At 48.9% G+C, this 18,855-nt stretch overlaps 10 protein-coding genes across 10 annotated transcripts; 5 read left to right on the forward strand and 5 right to left on the reverse strand.

Moving 5' to 3' along the window:
• Positions 1–238: 238 nt before the first annotated feature.
• N7455_008667 (uncharacterized protein) lies at positions 239–931 on the reverse strand (the record flags this gene model as incomplete). The annotated part of the gene is made up of 3 exons (XM_040957969.2): positions 239–610; positions 675–769; positions 841–931. The coding sequence occupies 3 exons, from the start codon at positions 929–931 to the stop codon at positions 239–241; spliced, it is 558 nt and encodes a 185-aa protein (XP_040811671.2).
• A 1,171-nt stretch (positions 932–2,102) lies between these two features.
• N7455_008668 (PX domain-containing protein YPT35) lies at positions 2,103–3,519 on the forward strand. The gene is made up of 6 exons (XM_040957958.2): positions 2,103–2,140; positions 2,376–2,852; positions 2,918–2,943; positions 3,023–3,117; positions 3,187–3,244; positions 3,313–3,519. Exons 2-6 carry the CDS (start codon positions 2,412–2,414, stop codon positions 3,383–3,385), a joined length of 693 nt encoding a protein of 230 aa, XP_040811596.2. The 5' UTR covers positions 2,103–2,140; positions 2,376–2,411; the 3' UTR covers positions 3,386–3,519.
• Positions 3,520–3,833: 314 nt separating this feature from the next.
• ergS lies at positions 3,834–5,480 on the reverse strand (the record flags this gene model as incomplete). The annotated part of the gene is made up of 1 exon (XM_040957899.2): positions 3,834–5,480. One exon carries the CDS (start codon positions 5,478–5,480, stop codon positions 3,834–3,836), a length of 1,647 nt encoding a protein of 548 aa, XP_040811606.2.
• A 1,839-nt stretch (positions 5,481–7,319) lies between these two features.
• N7455_008670 (uncharacterized protein) lies at positions 7,320–8,077 on the reverse strand (the record flags this gene model as incomplete). The annotated part of the gene is made up of 2 exons (XM_040957945.2): positions 7,320–7,604; positions 7,661–8,077. 2 exons carry the CDS (start codon positions 8,075–8,077, stop codon positions 7,320–7,322), a joined length of 702 nt encoding a protein of 233 aa, XP_040811716.2.
• Positions 8,078–8,522: 445 nt separating this feature from the next.
• On the forward strand, positions 8,523–9,239 carry N7455_008671 (GNAT family N-acetyltransferase; the record flags this gene model as incomplete). The annotated part of the gene is made up of 2 exons (XM_040957923.2): positions 8,523–9,109; positions 9,170–9,239. 2 exons carry the CDS (start codon positions 8,523–8,525, stop codon positions 9,237–9,239), a joined length of 657 nt encoding a protein of 218 aa, XP_040811600.1.
• A 294-nt stretch (positions 9,240–9,533) lies between these two features.
• Positions 9,534–10,202, reverse strand: N7455_008672 (uncharacterized protein; the record flags this gene model as incomplete). Its single annotated transcript, XM_065605935.1, has 1 exon — positions 9,534–10,202. The coding sequence occupies one exon, from the start codon at positions 10,200–10,202 to the stop codon at positions 9,534–9,536; it is 669 nt and encodes a 222-aa protein (XP_065460884.1).
• A 252-nt stretch (positions 10,203–10,454) lies between these two features.
• On the reverse strand, positions 10,455–12,674 carry N7455_008673 (uncharacterized protein; the record flags this gene model as incomplete). The annotated part of the gene is made up of 12 exons (XM_040957860.2): positions 10,455–10,618; positions 10,686–10,870; positions 10,930–11,119; positions 11,172–11,384; positions 11,445–11,472; positions 11,534–11,557; positions 11,618–11,805; positions 11,856–12,044; positions 12,095–12,271; positions 12,327–12,377; positions 12,427–12,507; positions 12,560–12,674. The coding sequence occupies 12 exons, from the start codon at positions 12,672–12,674 to the stop codon at positions 10,455–10,457; spliced, it is 1,605 nt and encodes a 534-aa protein (XP_040811669.2).
• A 1,242-nt stretch (positions 12,675–13,916) lies between these two features.
• On the forward strand, positions 13,917–16,207 carry N7455_008674 (uncharacterized protein; the record flags this gene model as incomplete). Its single annotated transcript, XM_065605936.1, has 5 exons — positions 13,917–14,371; positions 14,424–15,109; positions 15,163–15,313; positions 15,366–15,792; positions 15,857–16,207. The coding sequence occupies 5 exons, from the start codon at positions 13,917–13,919 to the stop codon at positions 16,205–16,207; spliced, it is 2,070 nt and encodes a 689-aa protein (XP_065460885.1).
• Positions 16,208–16,830: 623 nt separating this feature from the next.
• Positions 16,831–17,286, forward strand: N7455_008675 (RidA family protein; the record flags this gene model as incomplete). The annotated part of the gene is made up of 1 exon (XM_040957913.2): positions 16,831–17,286. One exon carries the CDS (start codon positions 16,831–16,833, stop codon positions 17,284–17,286), a length of 456 nt encoding a protein of 151 aa, XP_040811615.2.
• Positions 17,287–17,762: 476 nt separating this feature from the next.
• On the forward strand, positions 17,763–18,755 carry N7455_008676 (uncharacterized protein; the record flags this gene model as incomplete). The annotated part of the gene is made up of 1 exon (XM_040957850.2): positions 17,763–18,755. One exon carries the CDS (start codon positions 17,763–17,765, stop codon positions 18,753–18,755), a length of 993 nt encoding a protein of 330 aa, XP_040811712.2.
• Between the last annotated feature and the right edge of the window lie 100 nt (positions 18,756–18,855).

Genomic DNA, 18,855 nt, shown 5'->3' on the forward strand with positions numbered 1-18,855 from the left:
TGTAATGAAAATATATTACTCCGTAAGCTCACGAGCAAGAAAGGAAGAGAAGAAAAACAGACGCTAAATGCTAATGCAGCCGGAAAATGCAAACCCAAAAAGCAATAAAAGACTAGCCAATATTAGTAAAGTCTCGAGCAAGAACCACACAACTCCAGGTTTCATTATCCAAATAACCAACTTGGCCCTTGAATCATAGCCCCCAGGGCGAGCCAATTAAGATGTAGACCCTTACACTCTACAAGAGAGTAGCAAAGCCAGCAACAAACCCACCAACCAGAACACAAAGCCCATAGACATGACTCATATCAACCGAGGCCATGCGCGGAGCAGTACCAGTAGCTCCATTGACAAGAGTATTGACAGGGGTCTCTGATGCAGTAGGGGAAGCGGCTTTGGCGGAAGTAGTAGTCACATTAACACGCTTTGGATCCTGTGCTCCACAGGGATTCTTTACTCTGCAGTTATTCTGGCAAGTGGAGTCACCGTTGCATTTCAGAACGCATTGGTTGTTGGTTTCTGTGCAGGTGTAGTAGGGGATTGTTTGGGAATATTCGCTGGCGTTGGGGGTTACGTTGTTGCTGCATAGACAGTAGTAGAGTAATGTGGCCTAAGGGTTTGAGGTTAGCTGAGCCTTCCTTTTTCCTCGAAGGAATGCTAGGTGAAGGACTTACAGGTGAGCAGGTATTTGATGTGGGTGTGCCCGAGGCACCTGGTTGTTGTAGGCAGAGGATGGGACATGCGGATGTTTGGGAGTTACACCAGGCCTCTGACGGAAGGATGACATGTTAGTATAATGATTTTATGTAAAGAGGGAGATGATATAGGACACCGACTAACCTCTTGTAGCATATGGAACTGATGTCGGGTCGAATTGGCCGTTGACTAGAGTGGCAGCCGAAGCGAGGATGAACATGGTCATGGACAGCATGGTGTCGGTTGAACCTGATAGTAATTGAAGAGGAGATCAGAGATTGGCAGCGAGCAGTTACTAAATTTTAGTGTTAGCGTTTTTGTCGTCAAGAATGCCAGTGACAGCCCGATACAGGTTCTAGAGCCCAGATATAGAGATAGCGATAGCTACCTAGGGTAGATGGAATGAAGGGGGAAAAGCTGTATTGGAACTAGGAAATTTTAGAACCTACTGAGCTTGAATTCCTAGATTCTTTCCAGAACAGAGTGAGGAATGAGGAAAGATGTTGATGTTAGATGATGATCTAAAGCCAATAGCAGGAGGCTGTTCTTTGAAGATGTAAAGATGTAGAGGTACAAGCAGCTCGAGGAGAAAGAAAAAAGTAGCCAGCAAGGGAGCAGTGGGGAGCTCATAAAGGAAAAAAAAGCAATCACAGGACTATACCTGCCTATGTATAGAATGCACTAGTTGGTTTGCATGGTGGCACGCACTAGTGCCACCCTCGCGGTTCTACCGCAGCGAATGTTTTTTTTTTTTTTTTCTTTTTTTTGGCAAGCCCAATGTATTCCATGCCAAGTAAGTTCAGTAGTCAGACCCATTGCTTAGGAAGTGAGGTGTGGATTTATTGAATGAAGGGTCCGCTATAGGGGTTTGCCCTTGAGATGTGTCGATCCGGGGATATCTTGATGATCTCCAAGTGAAGCGACGTTTGTCCTTCCCAGGCGGACAGCTCACTGTATGTCACACCTGTCATCCAGCCCCCCGGTCTCCACTTCAAAGACATGACAGTACTTTTCAAAGACAGGCAAGTGGCATGTCTCAGTCCAAGTTGAGAGAATTAAAGATTAGAGGACGACGATCAATCATCCAAGCAACGCTTACCATATTAGGATTAGTGTGCAGCTTGGCTTTAAGTAGTCTGATGAAATCCTGAGAGGGTCAAGTTCAAGTTCAAAAGCAGACAAATTTGAAATTCTCGTCATATCTGAGATCTTAGGGAGAAACACAATCAAAAAATGACAATCAAAACAGAATTGGACATTTCCCCGACATCTCCATATCTGCCCAGGGTGCCCAGATAGCCTTAGATAAGCCACTAACCCCGAACCAGCCAAAGCCCGTGACCGCCGTTTGTCTCAAATCGACTCCAATTGAATTTCTTCATTGAGCCCAACACTTATCTACACATTTTACACTCTCACTATCTTGCCACATACAGTTTCCAAGGTTAGTCTGTCTCACCTCGGATCGCCTGTACAACTCCCCCGAACTCCGACCCATCCTTGCGCATCAACCCCATCCAAAACAGCCCGATTCCTTCCAGCACTTTATACTTGCCACCCCGCATAATGGGGGGGAAAGACCACCTCATCGGAACTATCCCCGACCCCAGCCATACCCACACCCAAACGCATTGAACCCCAACATGAAAAGCTAACCAAATACCATTGTCACCGAACAGACCACCGACACTACTATCGCTCACAGCATCTAATGGATGGAGCCAGCACCCGAGGAGCCCGGACCGGCATCTAAGCCGCACCCCTTCTCCCCACACCCAGATACCCAAACCTTCCCCGCACCCCAACCCGACACCGATACCGATAACATCCATGACAATACCACCGCGACAAACACCAACAGCCAAAATGGTCCGCCACAGAGCTCTGCATCCTCCACCTCCACAACATCCCGCCCTCTCTCCGTCGTAGTGCCCCCCTACTGGCGTCGACACGAGCGCGATGCCTCGCATGTATCCCAGTCGTCGCTGAGTGGCGCTGCGCGTATCACGCTTGAAGATCATACTGCCGACCCGAACTCGGAGACGAGTCGGGGACTCTGGGCGAGTAGCGTTGCGATTGATGATCATGTTGTTGTGCGCGGTATGACTGGGGTTGGGTCGTATGTTGTGTGGAATTGTACGGTTCAGACACTTGATGTGAGTTTTGGATCTTGTGAGGGAATGTGGTTGGGATGGTTCTCTAACCTTGGTGTTTGGTATAGGGTGGTCCGATTGTTGTCCGGATGAGGTATGTTGCTTATATCCCCCCATTTCCCTCTCTGTCCTGGTTTGAGAGGATGTGCAGCTGATAATTGGATTTGTTATAGATATTCCGAGTTCGATGATTTGCGTCAGCGGTTGGTTGATTCTTTCCCGCATGCAAAGAATGCATTACCTGCATTGCCGCCGAAGAGCGTTATCTGTATGTTCCTGTGGCTTCTCTTCCCTTTTGTATTGCCATCCCATTGGCTAATATCGATTGTCATGACAGATAAATTCCGACCCAAATTCCTGGAATCAAGGCGTGTGGGCTTGGAATATTTTCTTAAGTAAGTATCCCGTCGCACCTCCATTGCCGTGCATTGATCGTCTAGACCAATTACTGACACCTTTCTAGCTGTGTCCTTTTAAACCCAGAGTTCTCGGGTTCCCCTATCGTCAAGGACTTCCTCTTCGGTCGTATGTCTTAATTGAATTATCTCGTCTTCACCCGGTGATGCGGGACAGGTTTTATAGGTGGGCGTTTAGGAATCGCATTTTGCATTGTATTGTACATCATAATTCACATATCGCACTGATACTGGTACTAAAAGCAAGCTCGAGCACGAAATCCTCCATCTCCTCGGTACTGGAGAAGTCTCTTTCAACTATTCCTATTTACCAAGTGAGACTTTGCTATGCAGAGAAGAGTAAAACTTAAATACCCTTGGCTACCCGGCGAGCAAACACCAAATGGCTAGAAGTAGAAAGATACACATATAATCGGACAAGGAATTTTTGAAGAGAACCGAATAATGACGCACTAAAGTACAAAGATCCCAGCAAGAACACTAGGGCCAAGCAAGTAGAAGAGAACGCCTTGAGTATGATGTGGTGTCCAGGACCGCTAGAATAGAAACAAAGGAACAAGGAGATGTTTTAACGCACACAAGGCGCGTATAATGCAAGGACCCCCTCCTCCTCCTCAAACACCTTACCCTTATCGGTCTGTTCCACCGATCCCTCCTTCTTACCTCCAAGCGACATAACAACCTCACCACCCGCCTTCAACTTGCGAGTCAACGCAAAAGCCTCAACATCCGCCCGGAACATCTTCCGCAAACTGATATTAGCCATATGGGTCATAGCGAGAACATGTCGGGGACTGGGTATGCCAGATGGGAAAACAAGATAAAGATCCGACTCCTGATCGGGATCTGGACGGAATTTATCATGGTATGCTTTCTTGCCGCCGATGGGCAGACGATGGAACGCATGACCGTACAGACCGCGTGTGAATTTCTTACAGGGCCATGGCATGCCGCTAACATCGTCGCTGGTGAGTGATTGGACTGGTTCGACGCCGAGGCCGAGGTATGTGACGCCGGCGCGTCGGAGGAGTGCCATGGCCATGATGAGGAGGAGATCGCTGATTCCATTCACGCTACCTGGGGCTGCGATGCAAGGGTCGACATGGTATCCGCCGGAGCTGAGGCGTCGAAGACCGGCGAAACCGTTGATTTCTCCGTCTGGGGCGCGGGTGTAAATGAATGTCATCAGGGCGGGAACAGCAAAGGGGTCATAGACGGTTATGAAGGCTTGTGGGCTGGCTGAGGCGTTGCGCTCAGCACGCCAGGTATCGTAGATGGTTATTAGGTTGGTTTGTAGCTCTTGGTCTATGCCGTGAACGGCGGGGGCGTACACGCCCATGGTGAAGCCGCCTTTATTTTTGTTCGTGAGTTGACGGCTCTTTGTCAAGATTCGTCTCCCGCTGTTCTCGAGGATGACTTCGTTTGTCTGGGGATTGAGGACGCGTTCTGTGGCGAAACGGATGGTTGTCCAGCCGTTTGGTTTCGCGTGGTCTTTGAGGAAGGACTCGCTGGCACCCATGAACGCTATGCTCAAGTGATGTCGTTGGCGGTACGCTGCAAATTCGGATAGGAGTTCGGGGATTTCCTCTTTGTTGCATAATGGATCTCCGCCGATGACTGCTACTCCGTTCCGGGGCTTAAATGACAATGCTGCCGTTCTTGCTTTGTTCACGAAGAATCGGTAGCTGTGATCGAGAATTCCCATGTGTGCCACTCTGCCATGCAGTGCAGCTATCTGTTGGATGGCTGTGATTGTTTTGAAATCGTCGAGTCCGAATACCGCATCTTCGGCTCGGTTTGCTGTTTTCGCGTAAAGACTATCACCGTTTTGGTCGAGCATATCGACCTTGGATGATACGTGTAAGGGAGCGACTGAGGGTTCATGACTGTTCACACTCGTCGCCGGGCTGGAATGGGGTATTGTATGGAATGTTGCTGAACTCGAACAGGAAGAGGCCGCGGGACGTGCTGCGATGTTGTTGCGCAAGTGGTCAATGAGGGAAAGTGAGGAGGCACCAATATTGTCATCGTCGTCGTTGCGTTTGGGCGTCTCATAGAGCAGCTGGTCAACTAGGACATCTCCAATCTCATCCACAAACAAGGTCTTTTTGGGTTTCACTGCGACGGGAGCCGGAGCGTTCCCCTTTCGTGCGCGGCGTGCTCGCTTCTTCTTGGTCATTGTGGTCTCCTCGTGGGATTCCGTAGATGCGGTCATAATGATGACGGGGACACTTCGGGCGTCGGAGACTTAAGGGTGAAAGCAGGATGGTAAACAATAATCAAAGAGAGTGCAAAGCGTAACCAAAGCAAATTGAGGCAACGATCAGAGATCGGGGAAGTCAAAAACGGCGAGAGCCATTCAAGTATGACATTGCTCTTTCCCCGACGTCTACATCTAGTAAGCAGTATGCCCGCGGGCCCGTGGACCTACAGGGCCGTTATTAGGCAGAGGCATTTTTCAGGGTTCATAGGCTCCAGTGTTACCACGGCAGACCCTCTACTTAAGTAGGGGTATAGATGGTGTTCACCAATCACAATCCAGGAATGGTGTGATCTGCTGGTACCAGTCTTTGCTACTAGCCTTGTGGGTCCTCGGTTTGTCCTATCAGAGAAAGGGATTGACGCAAGGAAAAAGCTTGGATGAAGTGACTTCGTGAAGAAAATGGAAAGCTGCAATTAAAGAACAGAAAAGATGATCTAGTATTGTAGTATTGTTCTTGAGGTCTAAAGTTTCAGGGTTGGTATCTCTTGTCTCTCCGCCTTAACGACGTGACCATGAACAATAAACGCACGTGAGTCTCACCTCTTATGTGCCCGCATGGTATTCGTTGTAGCCTTCACTGAAGCCTTGTCATCTGGAAGAAGCGCCTCTTCTCCGTCGGCGCAATGGAACGTTTCAACCCAACGCGAAACAAATTAGGCCCCCTGCCGCTGTTTGAATAGATTACATTAATAGACATCATGAAGCTGTTTGAACCCTGGGGCACCAGGACTCTATCCCAATTTACTAGTAATGAAGTGCATGAGGGGACCTTGGTCGTGGTCAATATTCTGCATATGTATGTATATCTATGTACAACGTGGATATATAGCTTATTGCATGTTCTATTTTTATTTCTTTTCAACGTATTATGTAAAAGATATGTATACATGCAGTTAATTCATCAATTGATGAATACAGTTGTTCTTTTCGTACATAGTATAAATATAGTAAACAAAAAATTATGTTTTATTATACCTCGGCAACTTGATTAGTGGAGTTGGTTTCTGCCATCCTTCGAATCTAAGGCCAGACAGCGGCGCCGCGGGGCGCCGCGGGCCCCGCGGGACCCGCTGCTTACGACGGTACTACGATCATGGATACCCATCTATGGATACCTACCCGCAGACTAGTGGACCCAGGTAAAGCTTTACCCCTAGCCTCTTGGTCTAATTTACCTACATGTACCTACGATAAACTTTGAAGGCAATGACCAAAAGAGAGGATCTGCGGACTTCAATATGTTTGACAGTTATCTCTTGAAAACGTGGCCAGGAATAAGAAACGTGGCTCTCACTTATATGCCCTCATATTTTTGTGTCATATTAGACGTGGGAATTGCCAAGTGAAACAGAAACCCCCTCTCCATCCCCTGTATAAACATCCGAATTCGTCTTATGGGAATTAACTGGCTGGGCTAGCAGGCAAACAACGACCGCATCAATATATCTAGTTTCCCTGGGTCAGTAGGCATTGGGTCTCCCTTTGTACTGACCTACCGACATAGATACAGTTAGCTATCTAACAAGCATACCATCATTGGAAAGTTTGCTAAGCGTCCTTAGTTTAGTTACGGAATTAGCAAGAGCATGCAATAAAGAAACGATTTCATGAATAAAAGCAAGAGACGGCTATCGTCACGTTCAAGACCGCTTGAAATGGGCCATACACAAAGACGCAAGGCAGGTCTCGATCAGCACAAGCATTCAATGCCGAAATCACAAAAGATCATCTCGGAACATGAGGGACACGAGAAACCCGGCAGAGAAAGTCAGGACAAGATAGAGGAGGCAACTAGTCATCCACAGTACCGCATCCGTTGGGAGAGTTGTCACCATCATTGTCATCGTCATCGCTCATCACCAGAAGATCACTGAAGTTCATAAGGTCATCAAAATCAGTGAGGTCGCTGGAAGAATCCAGGTAGTGTTCCTCGCTATTGATGCGTCTCAGATCCGCCAAAACCTCCCTCTGCTGCCTCAACATGTCGTTGGCTAACTCAAGGACCCGGGCCGTGTGCTCAATGCAAGACTGCATGTCTTCGGTCTGACGTTCGGTGCGGACACCCAGCATGGAATCCTTTGCCGTTTCAATTAGCATGTCTGTTTCCTGGAGAACAGACTTCAAGGACTGACAATATGGTCGATCCAGATTTGTCCAAGCAGGGCATTGGGAACCTCCGCCAGGTAAGGTGGGTAGCGGTGCACGGTACGGGAGACGATGCAGTCACGGTGGTGGCGGGTACGTTGCGAGTTGCTTCCTTCTTCATTGCCTGGCGCGGAGGCCTGGGGATGGGTAGGCTGGATGGCCTCACGTGTGTTCTCGCGAGTGTGATCGGCGATGTCTTCAATGGTCTCAACGCTCGGTCCCTCTGTTTCAATGGTGGGTGGCTCGTGGGCGGGTGTGGTGGCAGATGCAGCAGCAGCAGCAGCAGCTACAGCGGCGGTAGCCAGCGTCTCGGGGGGAGTGACGTGACGGCTTTCATCCTCGCTTTCTTTGTCGCCGCTTCGGAAATTGCCGCTAGGCCCAGAAGCCACACTGTTAGATGCCATGATGGCGCGGCACGCCTATGCAGTGCAGGACAAATTTGGGTTGGCAACGAGGGACTTGGGTGACAACAAAATAACGAGGTGAGTGACAACATGGAGACCTGATGAAAGGAGGTAAGCGCCGCAACGCGCGGGACAAGCCCTGATGCGACGGTGCATTTTCATTGCATCGTACCGTTTGACCAGTATTTACAGAACCATAATGCCTCACGATCACTTCGAAAAAAGCAGATGTATTTTTCTTCTTTTGATCCTATACTCCTGATTGGCGGGCTGCTATATACGCCAGTCCTAAGGTAGCTAGCGTGTCCCTATATGCGCTAATCCCATCTAGGCAGTTGACAACCCGCATAAACATATCTGCCCACGCGTGTCTTACATCTCTTTTTTGAACATTCACCTCGACTTTCAATGTTTATATTCCTGTATTTTTACGATAAAACACAAAATGATCACAAGTCGCCCAGCTACTCTAGCCGATATCCCCCAAGTCCGGGATATCAATCACTGGTACATTGTTAACAGCTGTTCCACTTTTGCGACTACCCCACCACCGATATCCCACTACGAGGATATTCTGCGGGATCTGATGAGAAGAAACCTGCCGTTTTATGTGATTGTGTCTGATACACGAAAGACACCAGACGGAGCAGACTTGATTCTTGGCTACGCCTACTTGTCCCCGTTCCGTGGTCATTTGCTGTCATATGCACCGACCGTTGAGCTGTCCATCTTCATGCGCTATGATCAGCAGCAATATGGTTATGGAACAATTATTCTTAGAAAGCTTTTGCGTCTGGTGCAGGATGGTGAAATTGAACACCGCTGCGAGGAAAGAGTGGGCGATATTCCACGCATTGGATTTGGTAGCTCTATGGGTGTCATGAAGACTTCTCTTGTGCGGAATGTCATTGCAATCATACCGTATGACACTGAGGCACCAAGTGATGGAGAGAGACTGAGGCAATGGTGCATGAAATGGGGATTCATTGAGAAAGGGCAATTGGAGAATGTTGGGAGAAAGATGGGTCATTGGTGAGTCGAGTACTATATGGTAGAACTAATGGACATTTCCAGCTGATAGAGCCTTCCTAGGATTGATACTGTGTATCTTCAATGGACAATTCCAGATGAAACGGATATTCAGCGACTTGGGAGTCAGTGAGCATTATCTAGGTCAATGGACAAAAAGGCAACGTGATGAAAGTGGGGATTTATTTTCAGGGACTAGGCTAGTGGGCTTTCCCACCAGATATCACAATTGAATGGCCCATGGCCCGCGTAGCCCTCCCCCCATATCGCCATCGTAGTCCCTTTCCCCCCTCCCCTTCCCCTTTCCTTCCCCCAATCAGGGGGGCATTCAATTGCCCCCGGCGCTGTGAGGTGAAGGTGAGAGGTCAGTAAACAGTCATGCATTGAGAAGAGAGAGGAACCTACTATCTTCATCCTTCCAGGATGATTAGTTGCGCTCCTTGAGAGCGTTGAGGATGCCGGTGAGATGGCCCTGGAACTGCTCGCCACTTGCATCGCCAGTTCGGATCTGGCGGTCGATCATGTTGTGCAGGTGTGGCAGCTCCTCCTTGATCTCACCAAGGATCACCTTGGTAGCGGTGTACCAGTTGAAAGTGTGGTCGAGTTTGGCGCAGAACTTAGCGTGGGCGCCCCAGGCAGAAATGTAGCCGTGAAGGGAGTCGAATTGGTCTCGTGTCATGGCCCAAAGCTTGCTGAACTCCGCGCGTCGGGTAATCTCTTCCTCGATCCATTGCAAGCATCCAATGTAGTGCCACATTTCGTCGGCAAGCTGAAGGCCACGATGCATAGACACAATGATAGAGGAGTTTCGTTCAGTCACATTGCACACCAACCAATGACCGATGGACTGGGACCATTGCAGCCAAGTCTGATACTGGGGGTGCTGGCGAGTTGGACGCGGGATGTCACGGCTAATGATAGCTAAGAGATTGAGGTTTGTAAGGATGAGCTGAATCTCGTGCATCCAGTGCTTAAATCCCCAGACACTGGAAGCGTCGTTGCGGGTGACGATCGTAATGATGTCGAAAGGTGGCAGGTTGTCTGCCTGAGTTGGAGTTGGGGTGGACATCGTGTTGGTAGATAGGACTGAAGACATGATAGAACAGATCAATGACGGAGAACATATCAATGATGGAGAACAGATCAATGATGAAATTTGAACGAAAGGATGGTTGGTGAGGATGGAAAGAGAGAGAGACAGAGAGAGAGAGACAGAGAGAGAGACAGAGAGAGAGAGACAGAGAAAGAGACAGAGAAAGAGACAGAGTATGAATGGGTTCTGGCTGTGAGAGGCGCGAAGCGAGGCTTTATAGAAGGGATCAGGGCGTAACGTGGAAGAGCCACAGCATCAATCATGGGATTTCCCATTATCGATAACAACGGTATGACTCGTTCCTTCTTCTCTGGCTCTCTGGACAGTTGCAGAATATCTCTTTCCGGCAATGAGCCACCAAGCAAGTTCAATGCTCAGGAATCCCCCAACAACAACACAGGTATAGTTCATGTTCGATACTAAGTGACGGTTAGGACAATGCTCATGTGAACCTCAGGGAACGATCTCTCAAGTTGCAACACATACCAGTTACAGGCATCTGGTACGGGAACGAGAAAAAGACGATGGCGAACAGCAGCCAAGCCACAGAGATGATATTCACCGCCATGCCTATTGCCTGGCCCATGAAAAATGGGCCACGGTGCATGGTCCGACGGAATAAGAGCACATTTGTCAGAATAGGCACAAGGTAAGCCAGGTTGTTGATTGTCCTATATGCATGTCAGTTCTAACGCTTTTCACTCTGCTCTGTAGTATCCGGAACGCATACACAGCGGAACTCATCATTGAATTAAACGCCGTGGTCGATCCCAAGTATATGCAGCCAAGGAGGGCGACAATGACGGCAACGCAGAGCTGTGCGTTGAACGGAGACCCCAGTTTAGGGTTAACGCGCGCCCATATCTTCGACAAAGGCAAACCCTCATCGCGCGCAAAGGCCCAGAATACACGTCCAGTACCTATCAAAGTCAGAGGAAAGGTCATCCTCAGTACCAAACAATCAATACTCACTCAATTGCGAACCGATCACGCAAGGCCCAAGGGCAATCCATACCATGAACACCAGGCCGAAGGCTCCACCTCTTGTAGAGGTTGCCTGCCAAAAGAGTTCGGCGAGAGGAAGTCCAGTATGTGTGTCAGCCAAGCTGCCATAGTTCTGAACTGAAAACATGAGGCTGAGAAGATATGACAGGCCGGTCACAAAGGCAATTGATAGGGTTATAGCTGTTGATGCATACCGTTAGCCTTGACTATGAATGGAATCAACATTATGACCGAACGAACCTAGACCCAAGGGAGCATTCCTTCCGGGCTATAAACCATTGGTTAGTACAATGCACATGATTCTTTGTCTATGATCCGCATCAACTTACATTGGGCATTTCCTCTGTGATGTGCTATATGGTATGGTCAGTAGCTGCGTTTGCCGGTACACCTTAGAAACGGATATAACGGACCGAGATTCCATCCAGCCCTCCAAGTGAGTACATTGGATTCACAAGGCCTGTGATGAAGCAGATAACATTGTTGTCCCAGCCTGTTTCATTGATCCAGGTACGAAACACGAACTTGCTGTCATTGTGAAGCGGTGCTTTGGCGGCGACGACAACCATGGTAATAAACCAGGCCAATTGAAGATATACCACTGACAGCCATTAGTTATTGAACCGCACAGGAAAAAAAAAGCTTACCCACATGAGAACTTGTTGATTGTTGGAATGAACCGATTGCCGAACATGACCACACCCGCAGTGAGGATATTAAGGATCTGATATGCGACAAAAGTCATCCATGGTTGAACCACCAGACCGTCATGGTAAAGAGCAATCAGAGCCATGGCTGTTGTGGCATAGATCAAATTGGTTGACGCAGTTGTGAAGATCCCTATGCTTCATCAGCTGCACGCCAAGCCTTCTGATGGCGGGCCAACTCACATCCGAATACAGTGCACCAGCCTGTGGCAAAACTGAGCAAACTGTTATATCTTTTGGGAGCAATGGCAGCAATCCAATGATACATTCCTCCTTCTGTCGGATAGGCTGATACAAATTCTGCCAGTGAAGCGCCGACGAAGGACTGCAGGATAAAAACGAGGATGAAGCCATATATAACTGAAGCTTGGTTATTTGCTGGCTTCTTTGCGATCCATATGGAATGGAAACTCACGGGCGCCAGGACCACCTGCATTAATTGCAGTCATTAAGCCCAAGCCGAGGCCTATAATCATGTGAGTCTGGTGTTCCGCGATTGTATGAACCGAACTGACCTGTCCACGAAATAGTACAATTCGCCGCCAGTCCGATCAAACTCCACAGAGAGAAATGTCGGTCCAATTCCTGTTTGTGCCCTGTATCACGGTCAATACCATATCCCCCAATATCACGGAATCGGAAACTTACCCATCTGGGCCAACCGAAGCTCATCCTCATTCTGAACCTGGATAAACGCTGTCCCCTTTCCATCCCCAACGCCCCCGACCGGTGCAGAGGCAGATATAATCTCAGGGCCGCTCATCATGGACTCGAAGTCGTGTATCGCTCACGGTAGGGGGTGAGTTTCAATGAAAAGAGAGAGGAAAAAAAGGGATTCACGTGGATAATAAATCCCGCGCAATGCCTTAATTAAGTACGATCATGTTACCTCGTGATGATCCTCCACCTCTTATCGCGACGCGGGAAAACCGAAGGAATCACCGAGTTCACCGATCAGATAGCCGGGAAAGGCGACGTATGAGCGTGTGTCATTGCGCCAAGACGCGGCGGCGCCCCGCCGGCGATCAGGAGCCTTCGCCGGTACAAAACGTGGGGATAGCGGGAATCTGCTCGCATGTCTGGCGTATGCACAGGCCGTTGCAACCCCATTATGCTTGGCAAAGCATAAGCTTCCACTAAGAAATTGGAAGCGACAAGGCGGCTTGACAACAGATTGATGCGTGAGAGAGTTTGGAGAAGAAGCAGCATTGGATATTTAGGTAAGGGGCGAGGCCGCGACGACATAATTCACGACTAATGATGAGAGCGCATGCCCAGGTGCCACTCAGGCACCCTTGGTGGCTAGAGAACGACATCATGTAGTCCAGGGGCAGGCTGTAACAGTCTGGCCTAAATAGTCCGAGGTATGTGTATGCGAAAGATGGATTTGGATTTGTTTGTTGGGTTTTTCTATTCGACCAAAAAGCCTACAATTGCAGTATTCGAGGATCTTGGAATGTACATACATAAATACATACGCAAACATTAAACGTCCATATGTACGCACATATGTAGCATACGCCGGTGGTAGTTTCGCCTACGTACCAGAAAGCCTCCAGGTTCTTGGCGACAACCAGGAAAGAAATTCCCCCACAATTTTTCAAAAGGTGTGCAGATCGCCAAGAATAAAATTCAATTACATATGTCAAGCCACTTGACTTTGTGATCAGCAAATCGATCAGATCGGGAATTCGCCAATTGCCGAGACCCTCCAGGGGGAGTTCACGACTTGGCGCTAAAAACGTGGAATTCATTTTTGATTTCACCAGAACCATGGGCGACCATCCAAAGAAAGAAAAAAATTGCGGATCGGCCTCGTGGGCTCGCGATTTAATCATGAATGATCTCACTTCCAAGGTTCGTCTTCTTTTTTTTTTTTGGAAAAAGACCTAGATCTGAGCACAACTCGATCTCGATTTCGATCCCTCGCTGCAAATAGTCCGGTCAAGCCGCCATGGAACCGCCGTGCATCCCAGATAATCGTCCTTACAAGAGACATTCTGCCATGTCTTCTACGCTCACTATGGTCGAGCGAGATGACTTGGGCGCGCATTTCAAAACCTCCGCCCGGAATTCCTCGCGTTCGCATTCCCTAGGGCAAGTATACGAACCGCTAGCGTTTGGCCAGCCGGCTATCGGAAGACCCTCTATGGGACCGCAAGAGCGCTCAATGCCTAGATTAAATACCAATGGTGTCTCTAATGGCGCGTATAATAGCGAGCAGTCTGTTCGCAAACTCTCTGTCGACCAACAATCAGTCGCAGATTCAACTGCGACCCTAGATTTAGGTTACCGCGCCATGGGTCAGCGGCCACGGCATGAAAAGCACTCCTCGACATCAACAGGCCATCAGACATTTGACCAGCGATCTCTCAGCACCCTCCCTCTGGATCAACAGTCTGTCGGAAACCAATCGCTAGGTCACAATTCTATAAGTGGACCACCAGGTGGCTATCTCACGTAAGGCCCAAGACTCCGTCCCAATCGCCAAGATTCCTCGCTAACAATGCAGATCGCTTACTTCATTTACCCGTGATCTACACTCGTCTACCTCGAACAGATCGCTACAACGCAACTTTGATACCACTGAACTCCCGGTTCTTCAGACCAATCCTACAGATGATTTTGAGCAATTCAACCCTACCATTGAAGAAAATGAGCAGGCTTCTTTTGATCTGGTCGCTCCATACAAGGGTGGTACAGCCCCACAGCATACCCTGGAGCAACAGGCAGACCTCATGTTCTGTTCGGACCATATGCTAGCCATTCTGAGCAATCCACGTTACCTCGCGCGCTTTCGCGAGTTCCTCGTCGAGGAGCGTCCCGGTTCATTTTCTACCCTGACTTATTATCTAAATGCTTCCAAGGCCCTCAAAGCCATTCAATATGCAAATGCACTCGTGCATCTGGCTGTTGATGTACCTACATCCGGCATTCAAACAGCAGAGCACCCCGTTGGTCCGACTGCAAATATGGCCCTTGAACAGCGCGTGCAGGCAGCGCTGGACGCTCTGACCGCTGAGGAATTACCTGCTTTTATTACTTCTACCTGTATCAACATCACCGCCAAAGTGGTAGAGGAGCATGTGCGCGGCACCTTGCCCGATAAGTTCAAGGGGACGGCGGATGCACTGGGTGAGGTGTTCTGTCTCACCGATCCATCACGGCCAGATAACCCTATTGTTTTTGCTTCTGGGGGTACGCATCTGTACGTCATATTGTTGTACAAAATTGTCTAACATACCATCTAGAATTCCACCGTACCACACAATATGACATGGACTACGTCCTAGGACGGAACTGTCGATTCTTGCAAGGACCAAAGACAAACCCCAACGGCGTGCGGCGCATCCGAGAGGCACTTAAGGCCGGCAGGCACCACTCCGAGCTTTTCCTAAACTAGTAGGTACCTTCGACCCATTTCACTCTACAAAGTTAACTTGGAAAAAAACAGCCGCCGAGATGGCTCACCGTTCATGAACCTCCTCCAAATTGCCCCACTATGCGACAGCCGCGGTAACATCCGCTACTTCCTCGGCGCTCAAATCGACGTCTCTGGTCTCGTCATGGAAGGCGCCCAGATGGAATCCCTCCAAAACATGCTAGCACAAAAGGAAAATCCTGAGACTAGTGGCGCAATAATCAAAGAATCAAAAAGCGAGTTCCAAGAACTTAGCGAACTCCTCAGTCCGCCCGAGCTACAGAACGTACGCGAGCACGGCGGAAACCTCTTCCAGCCGATCATCAATGAACATCCAAGTCACCGCCTCTTCCTCCAGGACTCCGACACTGAGAGCGAGATCTACTCCCCATTCCAGGAGCCACAGAACCCCACACCCGGCCCTGCTCCGAGTCTATCCTTGACCGGTGTATACAAAAAGGTATTTCCTTCATTCTCCACATACGCAGATATATATATCGAAAAACTAACGAAAATCCAACCAGTACCTTCTCGTCCGTCCCTACCCATCTTTCAGAATCCTCTTCACTTCCCCCTCCCTCCAAATCCCTGGCATGCTCCAATCCTCATTCCTAAACCGCATTGGCGAGACAGGCGCAAAGAGAGATAATATAGTAAACGCCATGATCGCTGGGAGAAGTGTCACAGCGCGCATTAAGTGGATGACCAAATTCAATAACCAGGGCCGTCATCGATGGATACACTGTACCCCATTGCTAGCGAACAATGGCCAGATTGGTGTCTGGATGGTTGTTATTATTGATGATGATGATGATGATGATGGCGATGAAAGTTCGGTTAGAAGGCAGGGTAATTGGCCGACTGTTATTAGATAGTATGTCCTGGTGTGTGTTTGTATATGTAAACTACAGTGATATACTGTGCTCTCCGTAGATCGCGGGGGTGTTTCTGATGCCAATTTATTTGAGTTTCAACTTGGCTTGGGAGGCACTAGACTTTATATAGATTAGTGTATAGCTTAAATGGCCCGGTTGGTTTCCCAATTGGGCCACAGGTACCTGTCGAGCTGCGAAATTCCTATGTACATACTGAGTACGCCTCCAGATATGGCTTGAAATGGAATGACAAAGGATCACAAACTACGCAATACCCCGATATCGACCGATAGGGTGAGAGCGGACATAGATCGGGCCAACCGATCGGATGCCGTGTGGTGTTTTCGGACAACCCGACGCCACTATCACGAGAACCAAGTAGGACACCCCGACACTAAGCACACAGCGCGATGTCCTCGGCTACAACATGCCCGCTAGCTGAGCACCAAAAGAGAACCCGATATGACTGGGTTTAATTACGCCGGTGGGACTAGGGCAAGTTCAAGAATATTAAAGAGGCCCGGTTTGATCATTGAGCTTATCTGGATCATAAAATAAATACCATCAATCTTTGCCCAATTAAGTCCCTACAACCTACAAGCCAACCCGCACATCTGGTCACCATGTCTCCCAACGGACAAGCATACTTAATCAACCCCGATTCTCCCGAGGGTGCCACTCGATTCCCTCAAGCTCGTCTTGCACCCCTATCCAACCACCGCACCATCTACATATCCGGCACGGCATGCTGCCGCCCCGATGGCACCTGGCCCGGTGTAACTGAGAACCCAGACGGAAAGCGCACTCTCGACATTCGCAAGCAAACGGCGGCGGTTCTCGAGAATATCGACAATATCATCAAGGGCGCGACAGACGGCAAGGGTGGCATCCACAACGTGATAGATGCGGTCGTGTACATCCTGGACATGGAGACCCAATACGCCGGTATGAACGAGGAGTGGAACAAGGTTTTTAAGACCAGGGATAGTGCACCGGCTAGAGCCACTATTGGTGTCAGGGAGCTTCCTGACCCGAGAATGATTGTTGAGGTTAAGGCTGTTGCGGTCGTCGATGTTTAGATGGGAAAAACAAAGAGAAATTATATTGGTGAGGGGTGCTTGTCTGAGGTGTGCCGCCCCCGTTTGTGCTAGATATATATTTTGTCTCTATCTTTCATGGATATCTATCACAGACCCTTTGTCCCATGATCTTTGTCATGACATGTTTAACAATTGTTTAACAATTTTGTACGGAATACCTAATGATATGTTGCTGTTCTCGGGGTATGCGCACTTGGGATATGTCGGAGAGTTACAAATTCTGTCATCACATGTTAATCAAAACATTTTAGGAAATACTCATTACACTCGGACCCGAGATTGGCCTGCGTGTTTTACACAGAGAGTCAAGCGACGCCAGGTCCACGAAGTATCGCATCGGACCTTCCGACAGTCTACATCCCCGGGGGAAGTACTAAAGCCAATCTATATAAGCCGACTTTATTAATATATTCTACCTTCTTGAGAGGAGATTCACTACATTTTATTATGTCACTATGTCAGAACCTACACCCCAGCACTATCAAATTGACGATTTCACTTTCGAGGATGGGACCGGTCCAACATCGATCCAACTAGCCTTCCTAGATATCAATCCAACTGCGGACAAGGTAGCCCTTGTGCTAACCTGTTTCCGAGGCCGACTTCCGGCCACCTTGACCTTCAGTCAAGGCGCCCTCAAGGACCACAGAATTATTGTGGTGGCATTGTTTGGCAATGGCGAATCTTCAAGTCCATCCAATATGGCCAACTTCCCCCAATCGCTGAACTATACAGACTGCGTCCGTGCGCAGCACCAGTTGATCAGTTCGCATCTAAACATCCAAGCAATCGATGTGGTGGTTGGCTTCTCCATGGGGGGTCAGTGCTCGTACTACTGGACACTGATGTACCCCGAGTTTGTCCGAAACGCGGTGATGATCTGCTCCTCGGCTCGTACCAGCCGTCACAACTACCAGTTTCTCGATGGACCAAAAGCTGCGCTGGAATATGCCGCCGATTACCGGAAGGGAGACAATAACACACCATCTTCTTCAAAGCCGCTGGGCGGCCTACGGGCTTTTGGCAAAGCTTACTCGGCGTGGTTGACAAGCCCCGAGTGGTTTGAGAAGGAGATGTACAAGTCCTTGGGATATGAAACATTGAGTGATTGGGATAAGGAGGTGGCCGGGACAAATTACTACAATTGGCACCCTGACGACTTGCTCGCTATGCTAGGTATGTGGCAGAGAGGTGATGTCACTTTAATTTCGGGAGATGCATCGATACAAGACGCGTTATCACGGATCAAGGCGCGTGTTCTGGTTATGCCATGTTCGACGGACCAGTACTTCCGCTGGGAAGCATCTGAGAAGGAGTCGCGTGCCATTCCTCGCTCAACGTTCAAGGTTATACCATCTATATGGGGTCATCTGGCTGGAGTAGGTTGTAATGCAGCAGATAAAGTCTTTATGGATCAAGCGATAGATGCATTTTTGAGGGGACAATGAATAATATGCGCTATTATGCGGGATGTATCTTAGTGAAGCGGGAGGGGAAGAGAGCGATAGCGAATACCAGTCGGTCGCTATCGACTGAGAACTAGGAAAA

This window comes from Penicillium solitum (genome assembly GCF_028829755.1).
Source record: "Penicillium solitum strain IBT 25940 chromosome Unknown utg000005l_segment0_segment0, whole genome shotgun sequence".
Lineage (NCBI taxonomy): Eukaryota > Fungi > Ascomycota > Eurotiomycetes > Eurotiales > Aspergillaceae > Penicillium > Penicillium solitum.

Coding starts and splice junctions, on each gene's coding strand:
- N7455_008668 (XM_040957958.2), top strand. CDS start 2,412: ATGGAGCCAGCACCCGAGGAGCCCGGACCGGCATCTAAGCCGCACCCC. Junction 2,853..2,917: donor GTACGGTTCAGACACTTGAT/GTGAGTTTTGGA, acceptor TGTTTGGTATAG/GGTGGTCCGATTGTTGTCCG. Junction 3,118..3,186: donor GCCGCCGAAGAGCGTTATCT/GTATGTTCCTGT, acceptor TTGTCATGACAG/ATAAATTCCGACCCAAATTC.